This window comes from Telmatherina bonti (genome assembly GCF_933228915.1).
Source record: "Telmatherina bonti genome assembly, chromosome: 4".
NCBI classification, from domain to species: domain Eukaryota; kingdom Metazoa; phylum Chordata; class Actinopteri; order Atheriniformes; family Telmatherinidae; genus Telmatherina; species Telmatherina bonti.
The window spans coordinates 8,484,904-8,507,790 of record NC_136622.1 but is presented as its reverse complement, the minus strand read 5'-3'; the positions used below and the strand labels follow the sequence as shown (position 1 = coordinate 8,507,790).

At 42.9% G+C, this 22,887-nt stretch overlaps 1 protein-coding gene across 1 annotated transcript; it reads left to right on the top strand.

Moving 5' to 3' along the window:
* The first annotated feature begins 2,242 nt into the window (after window positions 1–2,242).
* LOC306755016 (ADP-ribosylation factor-like protein 8A) lies at window positions 2,243–20,549 on the top strand. Its single transcript, XM_079239228.1, has 7 exons — window positions 2,243–2,582; window positions 8,972–9,052; window positions 9,335–9,408; window positions 10,908–11,001; window positions 12,897–12,964; window positions 13,194–13,264; window positions 14,670–20,549. Exons 1-7 carry the CDS (start codon window positions 2,460–2,462, stop codon window positions 14,720–14,722), a joined length of 564 nt encoding a protein of 187 aa, XP_079095354.1. The 5' UTR covers window positions 2,243–2,459; the 3' UTR covers window positions 14,723–20,549.
* Window positions 20,550–22,887: the final 2,338 nt, after the last annotated feature.

The following is a 22,887-nucleotide window of genomic DNA, read 5'->3' as shown; positions in this document are numbered from 1 at the left end:
TGCAGGTTCCACCATGCTGGACCACATCCTGCATCATCACAGCAGCATGGTGGAACAGGAGAACTGGTCTGCTGCAGTCCAGTTTCACCAGTACAAAACATCTGGAGCATCATGGAAGCAGAAATCCAGTAGAGCAACTGGAATCCTGCATCAGACCAGAATGGGACAACATTCCTCTCATAAAACTCCAGCTGGTCTCCTCACCTCCCAGATGTTTACAGACAGATGTTAGAAGAAGAGGAGATGCAAACGATGCTAAACATCATCCTGGAACTACTTTTGTCTTGCAGTCTCACTTCCCAGATGGCACAAATAATCTTCAGCTTCAAACTTTTCCTCAGTTGCTTAAAGGTTGTTTTTTTTTTTTTTAAAAAAAAGCACATTTAATAATTAGGGCCGTGACGACGTGCTTTTGTTCTGATTCAATTCAATTCCGATTTTTTTGGGTGCTGATTCGAATTTTAAATGGCAATTCTCACAATTCTTTGATATTGTTGATTTTTGTAGATTAAAACAAACAAAAAAATTATTAAACTTCTTTTTGCGAGTAATTTTTCTTGATTTCAGTTAGGAGAAAACAACACAGTAGCCAGACCATCACTTTGCTGCTATAAAGCCCAAGGAAAAAAGTAAAGATCAATAAAAAACAATAAAAATGACAAAAATTTTATAATAGATTATTTTTATTTATTTAAAAAAAAAGATTTTTAAAAAAAAAAAAAAAAAAAATTGTGAAGCTAAAAATCCCGATATTCGATTTGATTTTCCCACCCCTATCAATAATTCTGTTGTCAGAATACATGTCATTTCAGCTTATAATTGCTCTTGTGTGCTGAAGATTGCAACCAATAAAAACTATTTGTTCGTTCGTTCGTTCATTTGTTCATTCATTCATTCATTCATTCATTCAGTCAGTCAGTCAGTCATTCATGTTTACAGTTGTTAAAAGAAGAGGGGAAGCCACAGAATAAACTTCATCGATGAGCTACTTTTTACAGCTCGTGCTTACAGTGAGCTCACATTTTCTATGAAATGGTAAAATGTTGCAGTTTCAACATGTGAAATGTTTTTGTTCTGGTGGAAATAAAATGTGAGTTTATGAGATTTGTAAATCTCTGCATTTTGTTTTTAAATTTTTGTTTTTATTTACATTTTGCACTGAAAACTACGGTGGCTGCATCTACCTCTGCATTTCCATCCATCCATTTTCTCAACCACTTGTTCCATTTAAGGATTGCAGGCAGGGCCAGATTAAAAGTGCACAGGCCCTGGGCCCAGAGTGTTCCAGGGGTCCCCTTCCCCACCACAACATTGGGAAATTTGTGAATGATTCACTGTCAAACAACATTTCTAACATCTCTCAGCCAATGGTACCAATAGCAATACACTAGACATGGTGATGTTATGTACATTTTGTTTCATGTCCAAACTGCTGGTGTTTGCCCTACGTGGGCCCCTGGGCCTGTGCCCATAATGCCCCATTGGATATTCCGGCCATGGTTGCAGGGAAGCTGGATTCTATCCCAGCAAACCAATGGATGAGGTGTCCTCTGAACTGTCCAGAGAGAGCTGAAGAAATGAATTTCTTCTGTGACATCTGCACCATGAAGCTTAATTTGCCCAAAATGACAAGATAAGTATATTCAGTTTTATTGGTTGCTCTATATTTAATTATTCTGTGTAACCGGATAAAGATATAACTTAATGTTGCGCTATTACAGCATGTCCTTCTTTACCTGATATCTTCTAGTTGTCAGCTTGTCACTTTGACATTTGTTTCTATGTGGATGTTTTGGGGATATCAGCTGTGTAAAAACTAAACACTGCCTTTAAACATTTATATCTTATGAAGAATATTTTCCTCTAACATTTAATCTGAACGGACATAATCAGTGAAATATTTCCTGGGACAGTGGAGGGCAGTGTTCGTGTAAACCTAAAAGTGTGTGTTTCCTCTTTCCTCTGCGCTCCTCTGCTCTACTTTTCAACCCCACCCTAACCGGAAGTAGCACAAAATAAATTACTGCTCGACTTTTTAATTTGAAAAACAAGACCTATTTCCTTAGATTTCAATATCAACTTTTTTAAGCTAGCATTAGCCGTTTAAATATAATATCTTATACCATAAACACGTATTAGTTTGTGCATTTCAGAAGTTCTATTTTTGTATTTGGTACTTATTGTGAAAGGCACAACCGGATGCAGACGAATGCATTCTTTCTCTACGGACAGCGCTGGGAGGAAAAGGCGTAGCTAGTAAACATCACGGGAAGCGGATAATCACACCTGCAAACACCGGCTTGTTGAATCCTATCTTCTGTACTCCTAAACCAGTCCGTGTCCAAGCTTCTCTCCGTTGTCAGAGAGGTTGTCAGCGGCCATATAAACAGGAATTTGGGGCGTTAGCCAGCTAGCTCGCTAGCCGCAGCTTGTATTAGCATCAACATCAGACGTCAGACATGATAGCGTTAATCAATAAACTCCTGGACTGGTTCAAAGCGCTTTTCTGGAAGGAAGAGATGGAGCTGACCTTGGTGGGGCTGCAGTACTCTGGCAAAACAACCTTCGTTAACGTGATAGCGGTAAGTCTGGGGTTAATGTGTCCGTAAAGGCCAGCTGTCAGTCAGCCATGCTATGCTAACTGTTAGCATCCATTGTTATCCTGCAGAGATGAGGTCAGCGATGCGTCACTCTGATTTTAATTTATTAGTTCAGCTTCTGCAGATATCTGTGTGCAAATTAAACAATCACAATGTTTAGAAGCTGGTTGAGCTTTTGGCACATCTGTGTTTGAGATGTTGGTGTGATCTGGGGGGGGTTTGGGGGCTGGACTCTGATCTTTGTTGCTGTTATCAGGATGAAACTTTCTCTTCCAGGACGAGAGATCTTTATTGTTTATTTGTGTTTGCACTTTAAAATAAACAGTAAAAACAATCACAGAGGAAAAAGGTAAGATGAGTTTGCGCTTTAAAAGTAACAGGAGGACATTCCTAGAGAAAAGTAAGTAAGAGGAAAGTTTCAAATGATGGACAATATGTGTAAAAATTAGGGGTGGGAAAATCGAATCGAAAAATCAAAAATCGAGATTTTTTTTGCTTCACAATTTTAGATTTATTTTTTCTAAATAAATAAAAGTAATCCATTATAATTTTTTAAAATCATTTTTATTGTTTTTATTGATCTTTTAACCTGTCGTTAAATGACGAGCAAAAAAAAGTTTTGTACATTTTTTTTTGTTTTTAATCTACAAAAATCAGTAATATCAAAGAATTGTGAGAATCGTAATTTATATCGAATTGGCACCCAAAAAAATCAGAATTGAATTGAATTGAGACAAAAGCATATCATCACAGCCCTGGTAAAAATAATAATATAAATGACAGTACTAGGGAGGTTGAAAAGCCAACAAGGGCTTATCGAGAACCTCACCATGATCTAAATACAAGAATAAATTAAGTAATTAATTAAACCAGATAAAGGAAATGCATACAACGGAAAAGAAAAAAAAAAAAAAACTGGTCAGCACAGTTATCATAACCAGTCCTCACTTACAGTTGTGCTCATATTTATTCATACCATTTCATTAAAGAAGAAAAAAAAACAGCTGCCTGTAAAATAATCTGAAATTAACTAAAGTAATAATAAATAAAAATTTTATGAAAATCATCACATTATTTTCTAATTCTGGTTCAATAGAAATTTTTTTTTTTTTTTAAAAAAAGCAAACAAATGAGATAATTTATTACATATTACGTAACTCATCTAATATTTAGTTGAAGAATCCTTTAATGTTTCCGCTCCAGTCAGGTGTTTTCTGTTCCTCTCAGTCAGACTTCTGCACCTGTTGACAGGTATTTTGTCCCACTGTTCAACAGAAAAGTCTCTAATTTGTCCAGGATCAATTTGTTTGTTTGTTTGTTTTTTTCTTCAAATCAAATAAATGAAAAAACAGCGTCTTATATTACTAAATTTTATTTTTGCTAATTTTAAGTTATTGTTCCTTTTTTAAGTCTCCAGTTATTTGAGTGATTTATTAAGTAAATTCAGTCTTTTCTTTAATGAAAGTGGATAAATACATATGAGCACAACTGTATATGGGTGTTTTACTGATTAATTTAACTTAAAAACGGTATTTTATGTTTTCTTTTTCGGTCTGACTTGCATCTTACAGTGAAACAATTTCTGTTTGAGTTACAAAGCAGCTTATAATTTATTATAATAAGCACATGGTAGATATGCTGTCACATTGATTAATTCTGAGTGTCTGCAGACAACCTGGATTGATCAGCCACATGTGACCCGTTTATCCCAGAGTTTAAAGGTCAGCACATCTGTGGATTAAAGTTTTAAGTTTGCAGAAGATCGGAAATGAACCAGAGTACTTAACCATCCACAAACGAAGACTGAATGTAACAGTACTGTGCAAAAGTTTCGTTACAGACGTGTTATCTTGACGTTTCCAAGGAAACAGGAAATGCTTACAGTGGTTTATTGAAACAATATAAAATCAGTGTCTGAGTCAGAAACTGAGTCAATTTCTAAGTATCTGAAAGTGACTGGTTGGTCTCAGCAGCTTTATTTGTTCTCACAGTCTGAACCGTCTTTCTGTCAGTTGCCTTCAGTAGGGCTGGGCGATATGGCAATATATATCTTTTGGACGATAGAAAATGTCCATCGTTTCATATGAGGCTCTATCGTTTAGTCCACAGTCACAACCATGGAGGACGACGGTAGCAGACGTGTTTCAGAGCAGGATAACTCCCTAAAAGATGACCGGCCGACACAAACCCATGAGTTTGTTCCTAAAAGAGGGAAATTTCTGTCGCATAGATGCTATAGATGTTATGGGGATATAAAACGAGAGATATTGACTCAGGATATGAGATTTTGGTCATATCACCCAGTCCTAGTCCTCAGGAACGGTTCTCCAGGTTCTTAGAAGAACTTTCCAAAACTCTTCTATGGAAAGTTTTCTGATTTTAAACTGATTTAATAATGTTGAGGTTCTGGAGGATCCATCCCTCCATCAGACCTGGTGAGGTCCGGGTTCTGGAGGATCCATCCCTCCATCAGACCTGGTGAGGTCCGGGTTCTGGAGGATCCATCCCTCCATCAGACCTGGTGAGGTCCGGGTTCTGGAGGATCCATCCCTCCATCAGACCTGGTGAGGTCCGGGTTCTGGAGGATCCATCCCTCCATTAGACCTGGTGAGGTCCGGGTTCTGGAGGATCCATCCCTCCATTAGACCTGGTGAGGTCCGGGTTCTGGAGGATCCGTTCCTCCTCCACTGATCTTCAGTCCAGTTCTTGAGTCATGTGACACACCTCGGCTTCTTGACAGCCACGTTTCCATGGAGACCATTTCTGATGAGGCTTCAGTCAACAGTAGAAGGTCTACATGAATTACTCAGGTCCTGGTTCAGGTCTTTGCTGGATTCAGATCCTCTTCTCAGTCCTGACTCTTCTTCTGTGGTCCAGTTTCTGCCGCCACGCCGAGACACGACCAGTTTCCAGCTAACGGCTCGTTGGGAATCACCTTGTTGCCGTTGGAATCCTGTTTTCTGTCAGACTGTCGGATCTTTGCTGCTTTTCTTAGATGAAACTGAAGAAATGAGAGCAGATGATGTGTGTTTGTGACATCCTGCTGGTAACAAGGAGCCTGAAGATCCAGTTTAAACTGGTTCTTTGCTAAGTTGTCTGTTTCATGTCGACACACCACTGGTTCATGCTTTAAGTTCGGAGCCTTTTTTCTTTCTGAGGAAGTCATCGGTCGGAGTGAAGTGAAAATGGAAATGATCACCAGGACTGGAGGCGAGGGGAAAGCCTGGAAATACCTTCAGAAAGCTGAGAAACTATTGATCAGGAGCAATAAGGGAAGAAATGAGGTTTGGATCAGAACTGCAGCTGTATGTCTGGCTTAAAAAATAAACATGCTAAATAAACTGCTTGTGACTGATTTAGACATTTTAAGAACTTAATCATAATTCATTTAAATCCGACTGCATTAGCATAGTTGTTCTCATGGATTTCTTATTTTTACCTCGACGTTAAAAGCCCCGTTCTTCAACTTCACCGCGGTGGATCAGGATAAACAGTTCTTTTCTATCCGTGCACAGCATTTCACACGTTGGCATTCATGCTGTCACACTTTACTTCATGTGTAACTTCCTAAATAGTGTTGCTGCTGTCGGTTTAGCTGCTTCAGCCACGTGATGCGTTGCTTCACATCGTATTCTCATCCTGTGTGCAGCTGTAATTGAATTTCTGTAGCAAAGAAGCAGAAGAAAAACTCCCCGAGAGTTTGACGTAGTTTCCCACTCTTGTAGCTGCGGTTCCTCTTTGTGGCAGTTTTTATTAAATTAAGCTGAAATCTGCAGATAAACCGTCCAGATTTCTCCTACAAGATGCGGTAAAGGTGTAACCTGCACCCGACCCACATTCTGACATTTAACACAGATGAACACCTGTCCTGTTCCTCCACTGTCACTAACAGAACCCACGGAGATGTGGGGGATTTGTCGGTAGATTTCAGGAGAATCTGGATCGTCAGAGCAGACTTCTCTGAGCTGATTTCAGCCGAGTCTGATACATTTGGACTGACTTTTGAAGTTCAGGGTGAATGTGGTAAATTCAGTCATAACTGTGGGATTTTACCCACTAAGTAAAAATCCACATGATGAGTTGACCTGAGCAGAGAACACGCAGGCGGAGTTGACAGCGTGTCGAATCTGCCACATGTCTCCTCTTCATGCATAAGAAAATAATAAATTTCTATCATGCCGTATGTTTACATGGGAGTTTTAGTTCCTGTTTAATTCAGAATAAAAGTTAATTCAGCTTTAAACTGATTAAAAACGACCATGTAAACACTTAATTACTAATGCAAATTTTAATACGGAATTAAACTTAATTCTGATGTAAGCGGATGGTTTATTTGCATTTTAATTCCGAACTATTTAATTCCTCTGTCATGTAAAGCTTCATTCCGCTCTAAGTTAATTCGTTCTGAGCATGCTCGTTACCTTGTCCTGTCCCGATGACGCGCGTTCTTTTACCTCCCGTGTTCGGTGGTCTATCTTTCTTTTCCTTCTCAGTTGCTGCAGAAAGTGAAGTAGTATGCTGGTGTTGAGCTGCTACTTCATATTTATAATAAAATAGCAGCAAAACTGGAACTTATTATGTAGTTTTTACAAGCTACGACTGAAAAGACGAGAAGCAGGGAGCCAACTACGTCACGTCCCTCTGTCCAATCAGAACCCTTCCCAACCCGCCGCTCTGAAGAGGAATTAAGTTTCATGTAAACGTTCATTCAGAATTAATATTTTCATGAAAACTCGTAGGAGAATACGTTAATTCCGAATTAAAACCCACCATGTAACCGTAGCCATTGTGGTTTTCAGGATAAAAGTCCAGCCTCTGTGGACCAACAGAAGGGTTTTAATTAACCCTTTAAACTCCACGATGTCTCCTTTATCCCTGCAGTTTTATCACGTTTAAGTTGTAATTTTAAACACAGATCAGTAACTTCTTCATGTGAATTAATTTTTTTAATTGATTCATCTCAGACTTCTTAAAACCCCTCCAAACTTCCGGCTGGCTACATCACGGCGTGTCTGGTTGTGGCTCACGTAGTTCTGCTACTCTGGGTTGGAAGAAGACGTGAGCTGCCCTGACTTGTCAATCATATTTCCCTTTGGAAGGGGCCGGACTCGACTCCAGAGTCTCCATGCGCCATGTTGACCAGCAGGGACAGTTCCAACCAAATCAAAGAGACTTTATTCATCCCTGAGGGGAAATTCGAGGTTCGAGCCAGCTCGTCCAAGGTTTGACATACAGACATGTAACGTTATGACAAATTTACAGAACCACAATGAAGCTTAGGCCCCGCAGCCAGTTTTACCGGCGCCGCCCTATAACATTAGGATCATTGGGGGGGGCGGTATCAAATACGCATTTTCTTATTTTTTGCTAATCCTGTTAATGTAAAACATTCATTTTGTGTTTGATTTGGAACAAATGTCTCAAATTTCACACAATTTCTTTGGTTTTATTTTCTGCCTTTGGTGTCGCCGTTTCCTGTTTCTCCAGATGTTGTGCGTACGCCAGGGTCAGAGTTGGCGTGGAGGCGGGACGTTTTACCGCCAAGTCGCATTTTTATAAATCCCAAACGTTGACTATAATTGGAGTTTGCCGGGTTTTGTGCGTGCAATGGCTTCATAAATGAGGCCCCAGAACCTGATGAAAACATTGTAGGACCTGCTATGTGACGATTTTACGCACGCACACACACACACACACACACACACACACACACACACACGTTGTAATGATGATGCTCAGTGTGTTGTGCAGCTTTACGTCAAAGTGACTTTCTTACGTTCCAGATCTTTTTTAATGTATGTGAGCAAAGCACTAGGGCTGTGAAGATACACTTTCGTCCTGATTCGATTCAGTTCTTTTTTTTTTTTTGGTGCCAATTCGATATCAAACCAATTCTCCTGATTTTTTTTTAGAGTAAAAACAAAACAAATGTATAAAACCTTTTTTGCTCGTCATTTTTCTTCATTTCATTTAGTAAAAACCAACGCAGTAGCCAGACCATCATTCTGCTGCTGTAATACCCAAGAAGACAAGTAAAAAGATCAATAAAAATGACAAAAATGTTATTATTTTTTATTTACTTAGGAAAAAAACAAATTTTTAACAACAAAAAAAAGTAAAAATTGTGAGGCAAAAAATCTTGATATTCGTGTTTTGTTTTTTGTTTTTTTATTTTGTTTCCCAGCTCTATAAAACCGTTGTGGTTTCTGCTCCTTCAGATTAAACCTGGATAATGACGGTTCAGTCCAGGTACAGATAACCTGAAGAGAAGTAAACCCAGTCGGTGTGTGTCCGTTCTTCACACACACTTCCAGCTCTGACGACGGGGTGTGTGTCTCTGCCGTCAGTAACCGTGACTTTGTGTGTTTCAGTCCGGCCAGTTCAGTGAAGACATGATTCCTACAGTGGGATTCAACATGAGGAAGATCACAAAAGGCAACGTCACCATCAAGGTTGGTAGTTCCATGCCTTCATCTTCCTCTGCTGCCATACAGGAGATGTTCTACGTCTTACACGTGATGTATCCGGGATGTATCTCAAAGCAAAGCGGTCTGTAAAAACAGCTGATTTATTGCCTGCAGAATTCATCGTTAGCATCGTTTCAACTTTAACTTTTAAACTTTCTGTATCAGAGCTTTAGAAAAACTCATCCGGTTCTTATCGGGTGTAAAAAGGAGGGAAATCCATCTTTATATGGACGACAACGTTTTACTGACTGTTTCGTGTTTCTGCAGTTGTGGGACATCGGTGGTCAGCCGCGTTTCAGGAGCATGTGGGAGCGTTACTGTCGAGGAGTCAGCGCCATCGTGTAAGTCCTGCTTCACTAAACGCACCTGGGAGCGGGTCACCGCGCCACCTCCCTGAGTCCAGACCGGACTGAAAGACGTTGAGGAGACAGAGGACAGTCTGAAGGCGTGAAAACATGTTTCACAGGGAAGGAAGGGAAACGACAAACAACAAACAAAAGGCAGCGTGTGTTTTATGTTTTGTTTTTCCTGTTGAGCCAAACGGAGACGGTCGTACCAGAGTCCAGACGTTAGCCACAAGCTTCCTGTCATCACTGCTATCTAGGGACGCACCGATCCCATACCGATATCTGAAACTTGAATATCTGTCGATATCAATATTTGCAGATACCAGACCTGTTAATGTGAAAATTATTGTGACTATGGTTATTACTGCTGTTATAACTGTGTAAGATTTCATCAGGTTGTAATAAATGACCCATCCTTTCTGAAGTTACCTCACCAATACAGATATAACAACATTACAGATCTAACAATTTTAACAAGTTTTATTCTGATTTGACACGTTTTACCTAAATACAACTATAAATGTGTGGTTTAGAAACAAAGACTTTGCTTTTAGTGCCGTGTTCCTCATCGCATGCGACTCTCTGACTCTTGCCTTGCGGCTCGTGAAGCAGCTGCTGGTTTTCTGAAAATGCATCTAAACAAGTCATAACGATCCTCAACGCTGCAGTTCTCTCCACAAACAAGAGCTGCAGGCTGCTTGCAGAAACTCTGCTGTCCTAACGGCCCTAACTGACCCTGTCAGAGTTGCCAGGTTTGGCTGATTTCAGCTGCACCGAACTCCACCAAAGAGCTGCTCCGTCGGTAGCTCCATATATATAATGAAAAAGAAACGCCCACATTCTGGAGGCATTGTTGTATTTTCACCATATATTGTTGTATAAGAATGCCATTACTCCGTGCAACATTTAGGATAACCATTCCTTGCTAAAAAAAAAAAAGCTGAATGTTACTGATTAGGCAACGTAGCAGGATACGTAGTGTGGGAAGGCTTTTTCTTTGGGGGGGCGGCTCTCCTCTTGTCTTACTATACTGAGTTATACTCTTGTTGAATTAACAGTGAGGATCAGTTTTAATGTAAGAAAAAATGTCACATTTTAACGTTTAAGGCATTTATTTCTATTAAAACATGTCCGAAGCTTGTCATCAAACACATCTGCCCTAGCTTGACTAGTGTGGTATCGGTATACCAAGTACGAGTACACACGCTTGGTATTAACCCTTACTGCCATCTTCTGTCTCCTGCACTTACTAACGATGCTGAACAGCTAATCAGAGCCATTAAAGACCAACAGGAGAGACACCCCCCCCCCCACCAAAAAACAAACAAACCAACAACAAAATAAAACAATAAGATAGGTCCAGTGGATGAGGGTTCGATTTCCGGAAAATAATTGAATTAAAAACTTTATTTGTAAAAAGAAATGTAAGGTTACGACAGACGGCTTTTATTCTCTGATGCCTGAACAGACTCCTCCTGTTCGTCCCGCTGCAGGTACATGGTGGACGCAGCAGATCCAGAGAAGATCGAAGCTTCCAAGAACGAACTCCACAACCTGCTGGACAAACCGCAGCTGCAGGGGATTCCAGTAAGAACTCCCAGTAGAACCCAACCCACACTGTGTGAAACTGGCCCGGCCCAGCCTGGCCCGGCCCGGCCTGGGCAGCAGAACCAGCTCTGTAACCCACTGATCTGAAATCATCCATCAAAGTCCAACTAAACAAAAACAGATTTTTAGTTTTTCATCACATCTTTATCATTCATTCATTTTCCGAAACCACTCAGTCCAGTTCAGGAAGCTGGAGCTGTTCCCAGTAATCACTGGGATCTTTAACATAACTACTGGAGACATTCATCATTACATTTACTTCAAATTTATTTATTTTGATTTCTTTTTGTCCAGATTTTCATGCTATGTTCTAGAAATATTCATTCATTCACTGATTCAGATCCAAACCTCTTAGTGACGCTGGAGTCTATCCCAGCATGCACTGGGTGACAAGCAGGTACACCTGGACAGTCTACTACAGGTGTATCAGTCATCAGAGGTTAAAGTCATGCTGAATAAGAATCTCCCATGAGCCTTTGCACACTTTGTCCTAAACGACTGAAGCAGGTCTGACTTTCCAGTTGAACTGATTTACTTTCATTCATTCATTTTCCAAACCGCTGAATCTGATGAAGGGTTGGGGGAAGCTGGAGCCTATCCCAGTAGTAACTTCATTTGGAAAATTTAATCTAACCGCTTGTTAGAAATGGAAGCAAATCGATTAACTTGGCTTGAATATTGTCGTGACTTTGAGGGAACTGAATCGACGAAAGTTCGTTTTTACCACCAACCTACAGAATGAAGAGCTTAAGATGAGCTGCGGAGTGAAGCGTCTGAGTCAACTGGACCAGCAAATCCACGAGAAAAAGCTCCAAACTGTTGTTTTCATGGTTTTATCTCGGCTGCGTTCTCAGATTCTGACGCGGGATTCTCCCTTGTGTTTGATCCATGATCAGAGTTTTATCACCAACAGAGTTAACTTTCCTGATTTAACTGTAAGCTAACGGGTTTCTCCAGGCCTTGTCCACACGGAGCAGTTATCTCATGTAGATATTTTCCTCCGATTTGGCCTGTCGTCCACACAAAATCACAGATTTATGCATCAAAAACGATTCTTTTAAAAACGTCCAACCAAAGTGAAGATTTACACGTCTGCATGTGGAAGTGTGTAACCGGAGTTTTAGGTTTTCAAACGTCCGCAACAAAAATACCGCGACGTCACATGTCCGACCTTTATTTCAGACAGCATGGACGTCATCAGGACTGTTTATCTGTGGTCCGGGTGCTTTGTGTGTGTTTTTACGCTGCGTCAGCACCGCTCCATGCAGACGGCAGAAGACGAAGGACGAGATGAAGGACAGTTATTTTCCACCACCTAACCAGATCACGTTGGAGGCATGTCGTGTGTTTTCTGGAAGTGACGTCATGAGATGGAAGGTTATTCTGATTGGACAGGATTAGAGGCGCTACTCAGGGTTAATACGCTGATGAACGCACTGAAACCCTTTATCAGGCAGTTGACTATTTTTGATCACTTTGTTTTCTTTCATTTTCAGCATAAATATATATATATATATATATATATATATATATATATATATATATATACAGGCAACAGACTGATAAAACAGTAACAACAGAATGGAGGTCTTGGTGCCAGAAGGACTATTTTAGGTTAAAAGTGCTAATTTCTTGGTATTTCATTGAGTGTCCTACAAAGGGTTAACAACGCTGTTATGTGTGGATGGTTTTGTTTCTGAAAAACGAGCTCATGTGGACTCATTTCTTTTCCTGGCCTGATGGGGAAAGACTCCATGTGGACAAGGTGTTTTTAGTTTTTAACAAGTTGGACTGAAAACCGAGATCAGCTGGTCCAGTTTACAGAGAAGGAAGTTCTGTTTGTGTTGTTTACAGACATGTTTGGATCTCTGCAGGTCCTGGTTCTGGGGAATAAGCGAGACCTTCCAGGAGCTCTGGATGAGAAGGAGCTCATAGAGAGGATGTAAGTCCCGACCCACTCACACCTTCTGTCAGCCTCTCTGGGTTGAAACAGACGTGTATGAAGTACTACAAACCAAGACTTAAGTAGAAGTACTCTATGAATGAAGTTACTTGAATAGAAGTTGAAGTGTCCCACTTAAGTTTGTGTGTAAACAAAGTTCAGGTTCAGGTTTTGCTTCAACCTCGGCTTTATTTCCCTTCTGACTCTTTCATTCTGTGTTTGTTTTCAGGAACCTGTCGGCCATCCAGGACAGAGAGATCTGCTGCTACTCCATCTCCTGCAAGGAGAAGGACAACATCGGTACAACTCGCACACCGTACTAACCCAGATGTTGTGTAGAAGTAGCATTAGCTTCATATGCTGGTTTATTTCTGACCAACCAGACAACAAGATGTTGGATCTGGATCAGAACTTCCATCAGTAGGATGACTGAATCCGCCGTTCACACAGGTGCTGTTGCTTCCTTTGGAGCGTCGAACACAGTGACTGCTGTCAGACGGAGTTTCTTTGAACTCGACACGCAGAGGAGTAGATGTACCGCAAGATATCCGCCTCTTAACAGCTTCTCTCTCCAGCGTTTCTTTATCCGGGTCCTCAGGGACCCCTACTCTGCACGTTTCAGTTCTTTCCAACTCCAGCTCACCTGATTCAGTCACATAAACCGTCTGTCGAGATGTTTGCAAGGCTGCGAATGAGCTGTTCACTTCAGTCAGGTGTTAAAGTTGGGTTTATCGCTACAACATGCAGGGCTGGGGTCCCCAGTAGGCTGGGGTCCCAGAGGGCCGGGGTCCCAGAGGGCCGAGGTCCCCGAGGTGCCGGGGTCTCTGAGGGCCGAGGTCCAAGAGGGCCGAGGTCCCCGAGGTGCCGGGGTCTCTGAGGGCCGAGGTCCCAGAGGGCCGAGGTCCCAGAGGGCCGGGGTCCCAGAGGGCCGAGGTCCCCGAGGTGCCGGGGTCTCTGAGGGCCGGCATTGAGAAGTGCTGTGACTGCTGTCACATGTAACATACAGTTAGAAGGCTGACCACGTGAACCATGTGACCACAGGACTCAGCAGAGGGGATGTCTGTGATGTCATAAGTCATGTGACTTCCTGCCTTAAAGGTCTCGTTTTATAAACTTGTTTCAATGATTTTATCTGAGAGTCGAAGGTCCAACAACAAGCGTTTCACCCGTAACTCAGCTCTGGTTCCTAATTTCAGCCATCCAGACGCGTCTCTGGTGGCGCTGCTGAGAACCTGCTGCTTCTGTGTCCGAACCTTCGTACGATCATGAGTGGGCCCAGTCGACGCCCACTCCGCGCCCCTCGGGGAGAAGAGTGCTTCTTATTGGTCCATTTTCCTGCAGAACAAACCAGCTTCAGGTACAAACCGGAGGCGGAGTGAAGGTGACATTTTCATTAATGTGTCTGATCTGCTGTCAGCACGGAGACGCATCGGTCACCATAGTAACAAAGAAGCTGGAAACATGGCGATGAGTTACCGCTGGAAACGGTTTGATTCGTTCTGCAGGATGATGGACGACGTTATAATAATCTGGATGGTTTTTATCAGCATTGTTGAGTCGTCATCAGACCGCCACGCACTGCTGACCGCTGCTCTCATGGTGGGGGGTGGGTGTGGGGGGGTGATGGAGGATTTATAAACCAGTTCTGAAGTGGAACCAGGATGAAAAACTGGTCTCACCGTTTGTTTTTCTGTCTCCTCCTCAGACATCACTCTCCAGTGGTTGATCCAACACTCCAAGACTAAGAGGAGTTCCTGAGAAACGACGCCCCGCCCCCTTCACCGAACAGGCCAAGCTCACCCACCCAACCTCCCCCCTGATCTCCCCCTCCCTCACCCTCAGCCGGGATGTTCTGACACCTCGTAAACCTCCAACATTTACACGAAGCCTCAGAGGTTGGTTAGAAATGAAAACGTAGCGGCTGCTTCCTTTCACCTCAGACACGTCCGCAAGTCGCTTCAGGTGAAACGAAGCAGGTCTGCCCTGTCAGATCTGATTGGCTGCGGTAGGAGCAACGCCATTATGCAGCTACATCAGTTCATTTCCCGTAAACACACATCAAAACTCTTTAACTTCATTTATTTCAGTCTTTTGATGCAACTAGAACAAAAAAATTTTAGTGAAGTTAGAAAAAATGTCTTCTGCTGCGTGAAGAAGGAAATCCTCCACGTTACCTCTGATTAAAGCGCCGCAGGACCCCAACCCAGACTCGCCGTCTTGCTGGAAACTACATTATAAGAAGAATCCAGCCGTCCTTCAGCAGGAAATCTGACAAACAACACAGGATGAAGATAATAACGTTTCACTAGAACCGGCTCTGACGGCTCGTTTCCAGTCAGCGCGTCGCGCTGCAAATCCAACACAAGTCTTTAACCATTATAAAACTACAAACAAACACCACGACGTTTCGTTCTGTTCTGTGTGACTGAACCGTTCCTGACCGTTTCCCTTCACGGCAGAAAGCAGGAGGAACACATCGCATGTTCTTCCTTTCTGCTTCCCACGCTGCCGAGTCGTCCTCCACACCGACGCCTCGCTGCTCGCAGCGTAAAAGATTCAGTCCGTTAGTCTGGAGGGAACAACTTTCCCATGAAAACACAAAGAAACACAAGTTTGTTTTTCTTCCTGATCTGATGAGATGGTTCGCACACGATGCCGAGGAACTTCATGATTAATTAATCCTGCTGCGTTTAGTTGTGAAACGTTCTCACACACACCGCGGTCACGCAGCCGTTTCAGCAGACAGAACGGCGTAGAAACACGCCCACCGCGAGTGTCCAGCAGAACCGGAGGTATCAGAACGTCTTGGCGGATCCACACAGCGGCCATTGCGACCCGGTAACATCACCACTACAACCTGTCTGGGAAAACTGGGAGCAGTTTTTGTCTCATTCATGTCCAGCCACGTTCCCGTGTGTCGCCATCGGCCGGTCAGCTGCTGTGTGGATCCGTCCGCTCCAATCGTTCCTCCTCAGTTTTTATTCCTCCATCTCTACCTCCACATCATCAGTCCCTCCATTTCTGCACATCTTCCTCCCCCTCCTCTTCCTCTGTGTTCCCTCTCTTCTCCTCATTTTGGATGTTTTTTCCTCTTTTGTCGCCAAGCCCCGCAAGGGATAAAAAAAGAACAAAAAAAGTCTTTTTATTGCACTGTTGATTTTGGTTTTGTAAGATATTAATAATGAGAATAATGTTAATAATCTTCTTGTGACATAACCGGATGTGTCCAGGCGTGAGGAAGCGGTACTTTAACTGGAGAAGGACAAATGTTACTGGTTCTGTTCATATCTCTGTAATAAGCTTTTTATTCATATTGTTTTATATTATTATTATTTTTATTGTTTTCTTTGTTTTGTTATTGTTAATGAGTCGACTTTGGGTGTCTAAACAGAGTTCAGTGTTTCCTGCTCTGAGCTGGCTGCTGATTGGACCAGGAGTGTCATGTGATCATATGCAACATCAGTGAACAGAGGCTTGACATCACATTCACTTTTAATTTAAAATCAACTATTTTGTAGATTTTTATACATTTATTTTTGTTCTGTTGTGATAAATTATGAATATGGAGACAAAACTAATATTTATTCCCAAAACTTGAGTAAATAACTTCAGCGTGTTTAACCTTTACGTTGCAGATCTTAAAGCTCACGTCTGATGTTGTAGTGTTTGGTTGTTTACGTTGTAATTTAGTTGCTACCTCCATCAGACTCCGGTGCGACTGGTCTGCGACGCCGCAGCGACCCTGACGGTTGCCCCGCCCCCCGCGGTGCAGTTTGTGGCGTCCGGTTTAAAGTCGGATGAAATGAGACATGAGTGGAAAACGTCAGATCTAGACAACGTATTAAACTGAACTGCGTCTGATCTGCAAAAAATGATCATTTGTTCTGTTCAGACTGTGAGAAAAACATGAAATATGGGCGGAATCGACGCATTCATGCCGTTTTACCTGCGAATTAAACACGTCAGACGACATCAAAACTTAACGTTCAGAATAGGCCTACATGGTGTCTAATTTTGTTTGACGCCACTTTGGTGTTGGTCAATGCGAACTTCCGCTCGTAAAGCTTTCGTCTTTTAGCTGGTTGCCATGGTAACGTTAGCTAAAACAAGGCTAGATTTTAGGAACTCTTTTAGGTTGTCCTGCGGGTGGTTTTGCTCGCGGAACCGTCACAACGCTCAGTCCACGCGCTGCATTCTGCACCGTTCCGCACAGAGCGGGAATTCCCACCGGTGTCGCGTCACTTCCTGCTAATTTAGGAACTATTTATCACATACTGCATGTCGCGCAGGCTAACGTCACGATGAAGGCAGAGTTTCTACGTATTGTCCAGAATCTTGATACTTTTAATGGTCGTCCTGCGTGACGAACACTTTCTTTCGTTCTGAAATGAGAAGCAACGTTAAGCAAAGAGAACAAAGCTTACAGGTGCACCTTTTCTGCATTTTAGTTACGAGTCGCTAAAGAACCGCTGGGAACGACTTCGTTTTGTCCCTCATGTGCTTCCATACAGTGTTTAATACATGTTGCTTGGATTAAACTGGTTCCAACACAACCGGAGGGACTGTAGAGCGCCTCCTGCTGGACTCCAGTCTGCTGCTTCGGCTCAGGGATTTGTCCTGCGGCGGTCAAACTGCATAATTTATGATCTGTGCGCATCATAACCTTTAAAAGATCCAGACTTTTCTGAAGAAGAACCAGCACATGTTTTACGTCTGATTTATACAAACTTTAATGCTTCACGCGCTTTACTGCTTCCACACCACCGACTTTTAATCCCAGGTGACGAGAAATAAAATAATCTGTATTTCACATAAACTTTTACAGACGTAGAAGTCATTTTAAATATCTGCACATTTTCACACACGTTTAGTAACCTGAAGTGACTCGTCTCATAATACGATCTGAAGTCACATCTAGTCTAGGAAATGTTTCGCATTTAGACACTGAAACTCACCTGGACACATTAGGAGTTAGTTTTATTCCGATATTACAGGAAATATCGTCAATGTTATTTTCAGATATGCAAATGAAGTTGGGCTCCGATTGGCCGGTTTTAACCCAGGTCACATGTTTGGCTTGTCTGGTTTGGTCTGAAGCTCTTAGATGTAAATGTTGATTGTTTTCATTAAACGCGACGCCTCAGTTTGGACTCTACTCACTTTTGCTGACCGTAGAAATTTCCCGAAACATGACAAAGTTGTTTATTATAAAACTTTCCAGTCTCAAAATGTAGCACGAGCGAAGATCCCCATTAGCATCACCCTGTTAGCACTTCTCATCTCTGTCGTCCCATTGGTCCAAGTCACAGCCTGGCCCTGACAGCAGCCAATCAGAGCGCAGAGCAAACCGGAAGCAGCGCCTCCTGCCTGTGTGTGGTTGTCAGCGTTGTGCGTCCTTCACGCTGTCGGGACAAACAGGGTTTGTTGAACAAAAAGCTTGTTTTAGTGACGACTCGTTCAGCTGCTTCAGAGGACGTTTAGGTCTGGCACCCCGCGTGTTACACGCTCCATCAGGAGGCTTTATTCCACAAGAACAACATTCCTGAAGTTCAGGCATACACACCTCAGCAACAGAAGAGCCAACGGGAACAAGCCCAGAACAGTCGGTCTGGAACAGAGATCAACCTGCATCAGAGCACTCAGGTCCTTCCAGGGTCTTCTGGAGCAGGAGAAACCTATTTGGTAGATCCTTAGTGAGCGCACACTGCCTGTCCAAAAATAACGTCCACTGGACGTCCTTTATCTCCGATCCCAGCATCGTCTCCATAAGCTTCATTTATTTATTTCTGTCCAGCGTTGCATTCAGTTTGTGTCGGTGATGGGAGAGTCTGACCTCCTGCACATCCTGAACATTCCCAGTGGGGTTCAGGTGACTAAAGTCATGTGGTCTGCTTACCTCACTGTTTGCACACATAATGTTACTGGACCAGGACCAGGACCTGGACCTGGACCTGGACGACCAGCGGCAGCAGCTCCCGCTGGCTTATACAGCAGGCTCTATGCATGATGTCTGCATCACTCTGGACATGACCTTCTAACTGGTTCCAGAGTCCAGTCTTACTGGTCTCCAGCACGCTGAAGTGCAGATAGTTTCAGCATCCCAGATGTTTTCTCAGTGATCTGATCCTTCTGCAGCAGATAAACATCGTCTATAAGAAACGAGAAGCTGTTGCTTTGGCAGTTTGTTGCAGGTGAAACGCCGTCGTCCAATAAGAGGCTCTTACCTGTTTGCTTACTGAAACCCAGGTGGGGATTTGTTGTGTTTTGGACAGGTAGTGTGTGTGTCTGCTGCTCATAACGTTTACATTTACAGTCCTGGTGTGTTTATTTTTAGCTTGAACGAGTCTTTTCTGATCATCTAAGGTCATCATCAGTCAGACATAAACTGGCCCAATGCTTCCTCCAAACTGATGCCAGGTGTTTAAAGCAGCCCTGTTTGAGCCGACGGCGAGGTGACAGTCTGCCTGAAGCAGCTTCCTGAGCTGTGTGTGTGTGTTCTGAATGAAACAAGCACAACACACACCAGGTGGATGCATGCTGCGGAGAAGAGGTGTGTTTGCTCTGCAGCTGCTTCAGCTTCCAGATGTTCTGTGAAGCAGCTGGCAGGAGATCTGCTGGTTGTTGGTCAGACAAGCAGAGGATTCCTGCTTCACATCAGGTCAAAGAAGTAAAAGGACGTTTTATATCCGTGCTGTTTGGCTGCAGCTGGGAAACCCTGAGACTCACCAGCAGCTTTAACCAGTTTAACCAGTCTGTCAGCTGCTGGTATTTTCTGTCCTGACCGTGTGGAGCTGGAAACCTCCTGCAGGTCTGCTCCGATGGGTGTTTTCTGTTTGCATGCGGAGGGGAGGGTGTGTCGGACCTGCTGAAGTTAAACTGTACGTGAAACCTGCACTTTGACCTGAAGACACAACGTGTGTTTAACGCAGTGCAATAAGATGGTGACAGTCGGCGTTGTGTTTCATGTCAGCCGAAGAGCCGCAGTGCTTCCAGGACTCTTCTCGCAGGAGAACTCGCTGGACTGCGGTGGTTGTGATGAAGACTTGAAGCTGTTTCTAAGCCTGTCGTGGCTCCTGTTAACAGGTTTCTGCAGAATCAGCAGCAGGAAATGAGAAAATTAAGCTGGATTGTCTGCAGGTGACTTCACCTCGCTGAACCTTTCGCTGCAGGAACAGAGACGAGACAAACTGCAGCGGAGACAATGTCCACACAGTCAGGTCGGTCCTGAAGCTTTAGCTCCTGGCGGGGAGAGGGGGGGCAGCTGAGCAGATCCTGCAGCTGCTTCCTGGTCCTCAGCTGGAGGTTTATGGGGGATTTTCTCTGCGGTTTGAGCGTTTTGTAAAAGAAACGGCTGATTTACCGCCAGCTGCAGGATTGTGGCGTGATGACACAACCTGAGTGGATTTTCCAGCTCGTGCTGCTGATCCTGCAGTTTGTCTGGTGGAAGACGAGTCTCTGCGTCGCCGTTTGGACGTTCAGGATGAACACACTGAGGTGGTCTGTCACTTTGAACCTGTTTCTACATCTTGTTTGATTCAGTTGTGTTTTAACAGAAACATGCTTGTGTATGATACTAATAAATACTATGAAGAAACACCTCGACTACGTCCTCATTTCACCTGCTTGTCAGCAGAGGTGGCAATTCCTGGTCCAGAAAGTAGAAGTCCTGCCAGGTAAGTACATTTAAAACATGTGGTTTCACTAACAGGCTCGTTTACCTGGAAAATAAACTCTGTTCATGAAATTCAGCTGGTTCGGAGACTGGTCGGAACAACAGGACTTTTACTTTCTGGACCAGGAACTGCCACTTCTACTTGTCAGTGACAGAATCAGCTGCTCTTTTCATTTATTTTATGTTGATGAGTTAAAAAAAAAAAAAAGACTGAAGCTAAATCAAAATCTGTTCATTTATTTGCTTTATTAATCAGTCAGCAATCTTTTAATAAAACGTAGAACATATGTTTTTAGACAAAATGTTGCTCCCAGCAGATTAAAGTCGCTTAAAGGCCTTCAGCTGCTGTCAGATAATCAAAAGTACAGAAAGAAACTGAAAGTAGAGTTTAATGTATATACATAAACCAAATCTTCTGCTAACTAATGAAGTTAAACCTTCAGATTAAAGTATAAGATGCCCTGAAAATGGATTTGTAAACAGCAATCAAGTGTTTCATGGATTATTCTGACCCCTTCTTGGGTGGAAATGAAGTGCATTAGTTTCATAAAAGAAATTAAATGAAGCACTTCAATATTTTCACCTGGTTTTTGTGTCACGAGGGTGACTTATCTAGAAGCACGCTGCTCTGCAGGGACAGATGGAAAGATGGTGTGCACATCAAGTCTTGTATTATTATAATAAAAAACATGATAAATATAAGTTCATACAAGTCAGACTGCTTCCCTCATTAAACCCCAATTTAATTGTAGCTATATTTAAAGAAAATACACCTTCACTCGCCAAAAAAACACCCAGCAACAACAAAACTCCTGTTTTTTTTATTCAGGTGAGGTTTCCTCCAACATGTTCTGCTTCATATTCCTGGAAATGTACAGAAAAACTCCCACCACTGCTGTCATTTGAAATGGACCGCAGCCCATTTCGGGACTGGAACAGGTTGCGCACATAGCAACGTCCATAGCAACCACGGCAGCAACTGTCACGTGAGAGCGTCAAACAGGATAAAATGGCTAAAAGCAGGGCTGGATTAAAAGTGCACAGGCCCCTGGGCCCAGAATGTTCCAGGGGCCCCCTTCCCACCTCAACATTGTGAAAATTGTGAATGATTCACTGTGAAACGACATTTCTAACATCTCTCAGCCAATGGTACCAATAGCAACAAACTGGACACTGTGGTGTAACTATCTGGTTTCTATCTACAATTTGTTTCATGCTGATGTTTGCCCCACATGGACCCCAGGTGGGTGTGGGCCCCTGGGCCTGTGCCCATAATGCCCATTGGATAATCCGGCCTTGGCTAAAAGACGTCATGTTTGGCTGTTTAATTGAATAATCTCATTTCTTTAATGTCTATTGGGCGTCCAATGGACGCGTCCAAACTTTCATTTTTTATTTTGCTCAGAAATTTACGTTTATGTCCCGAATAAAACACTGAAATCCTCGAAACTTCCTGTGATTGGATCAGGAGTTGTCCTGTAGCGGTGTGAATAGATGATAACAACCCGGGGTGGACCCCTGCTGTCCCATACGACTGGACTGATAACCACTGGTGTCCATTCCAGTGTCCAGTCTCCATTCAGTCCGTTGATAACAACTGGATCAAGTGTCCAGAGGATGAACGACCTGCTTGCTGCCATCCAGTCCAATAAATGACAAGAGTCAACAGCAGAATCAGCATTTCCATCACACACCTGGCTCCGACAGGAAAACAAATCAGATTTATTGTTGCAACAAAAAATTGTGCAAAAAATATCCTGATTTTTCCTGCTAAGTTTATTTCCATTCAGCTAAATTTCTTTCAGTCACACTGAAGACACACATTAAACTTCCTTCCCGTGTGCATGAGCACATGAGCTGCACAACTGCATCAGTTCAAGTCAGTCTGATCAGTTTCAGTGAAACATGTTTCAATGTTCAGTTTGTTCAGTTTCATTCATTCACAAAGAAAGAGAAGAAGAGTGAGACCCCGTTTGATCTTCCTCATTTAACTCTTCCTCTGTTGACCAATCATAGCGCAGACGTCATCCTTACATCAGGACCCGGTTTGGTGCATGAACAGCAGGGGGCGGCACACACACAGGCTTCAGCTCACATTCAGACTCATTAGTCAGCGGAGCAGAACTTGCTGACCTCAGCAGTTTATCAGCTGTTTGACATCCATCATCCCTCTGAAGCTGCTGACCCTGCAGACCAACTGGTCTGACTGAGGGGTGGATGAAGAACAGACAGATGAAGATGATGCTGCTGA

Excerpts from the sequence above, each read along its gene's own strand:
- LOC306755016 (XM_079239228.1), top strand. The coding sequence starts at position 2,460 with ATGATAGCGTTAATCAATAAACTCCTGGACTGGTTCAAAGCGCTTTTC. Across the intron at positions 2,583-8,971 it reads CCTTCGTTAACGTGATAGCG|TCCGGCCAGTTCAGTGAAGA; the intron begins GTAAGTCTGGGG and ends TGTGTGTTTCAG. Across the intron at positions 12,965-13,193 it reads AAGGAGCTCATAGAGAGGAT|GAACCTGTCGGCCATCCAGG; the intron begins GTAAGTCCCGAC and ends GTTTGTTTTCAG.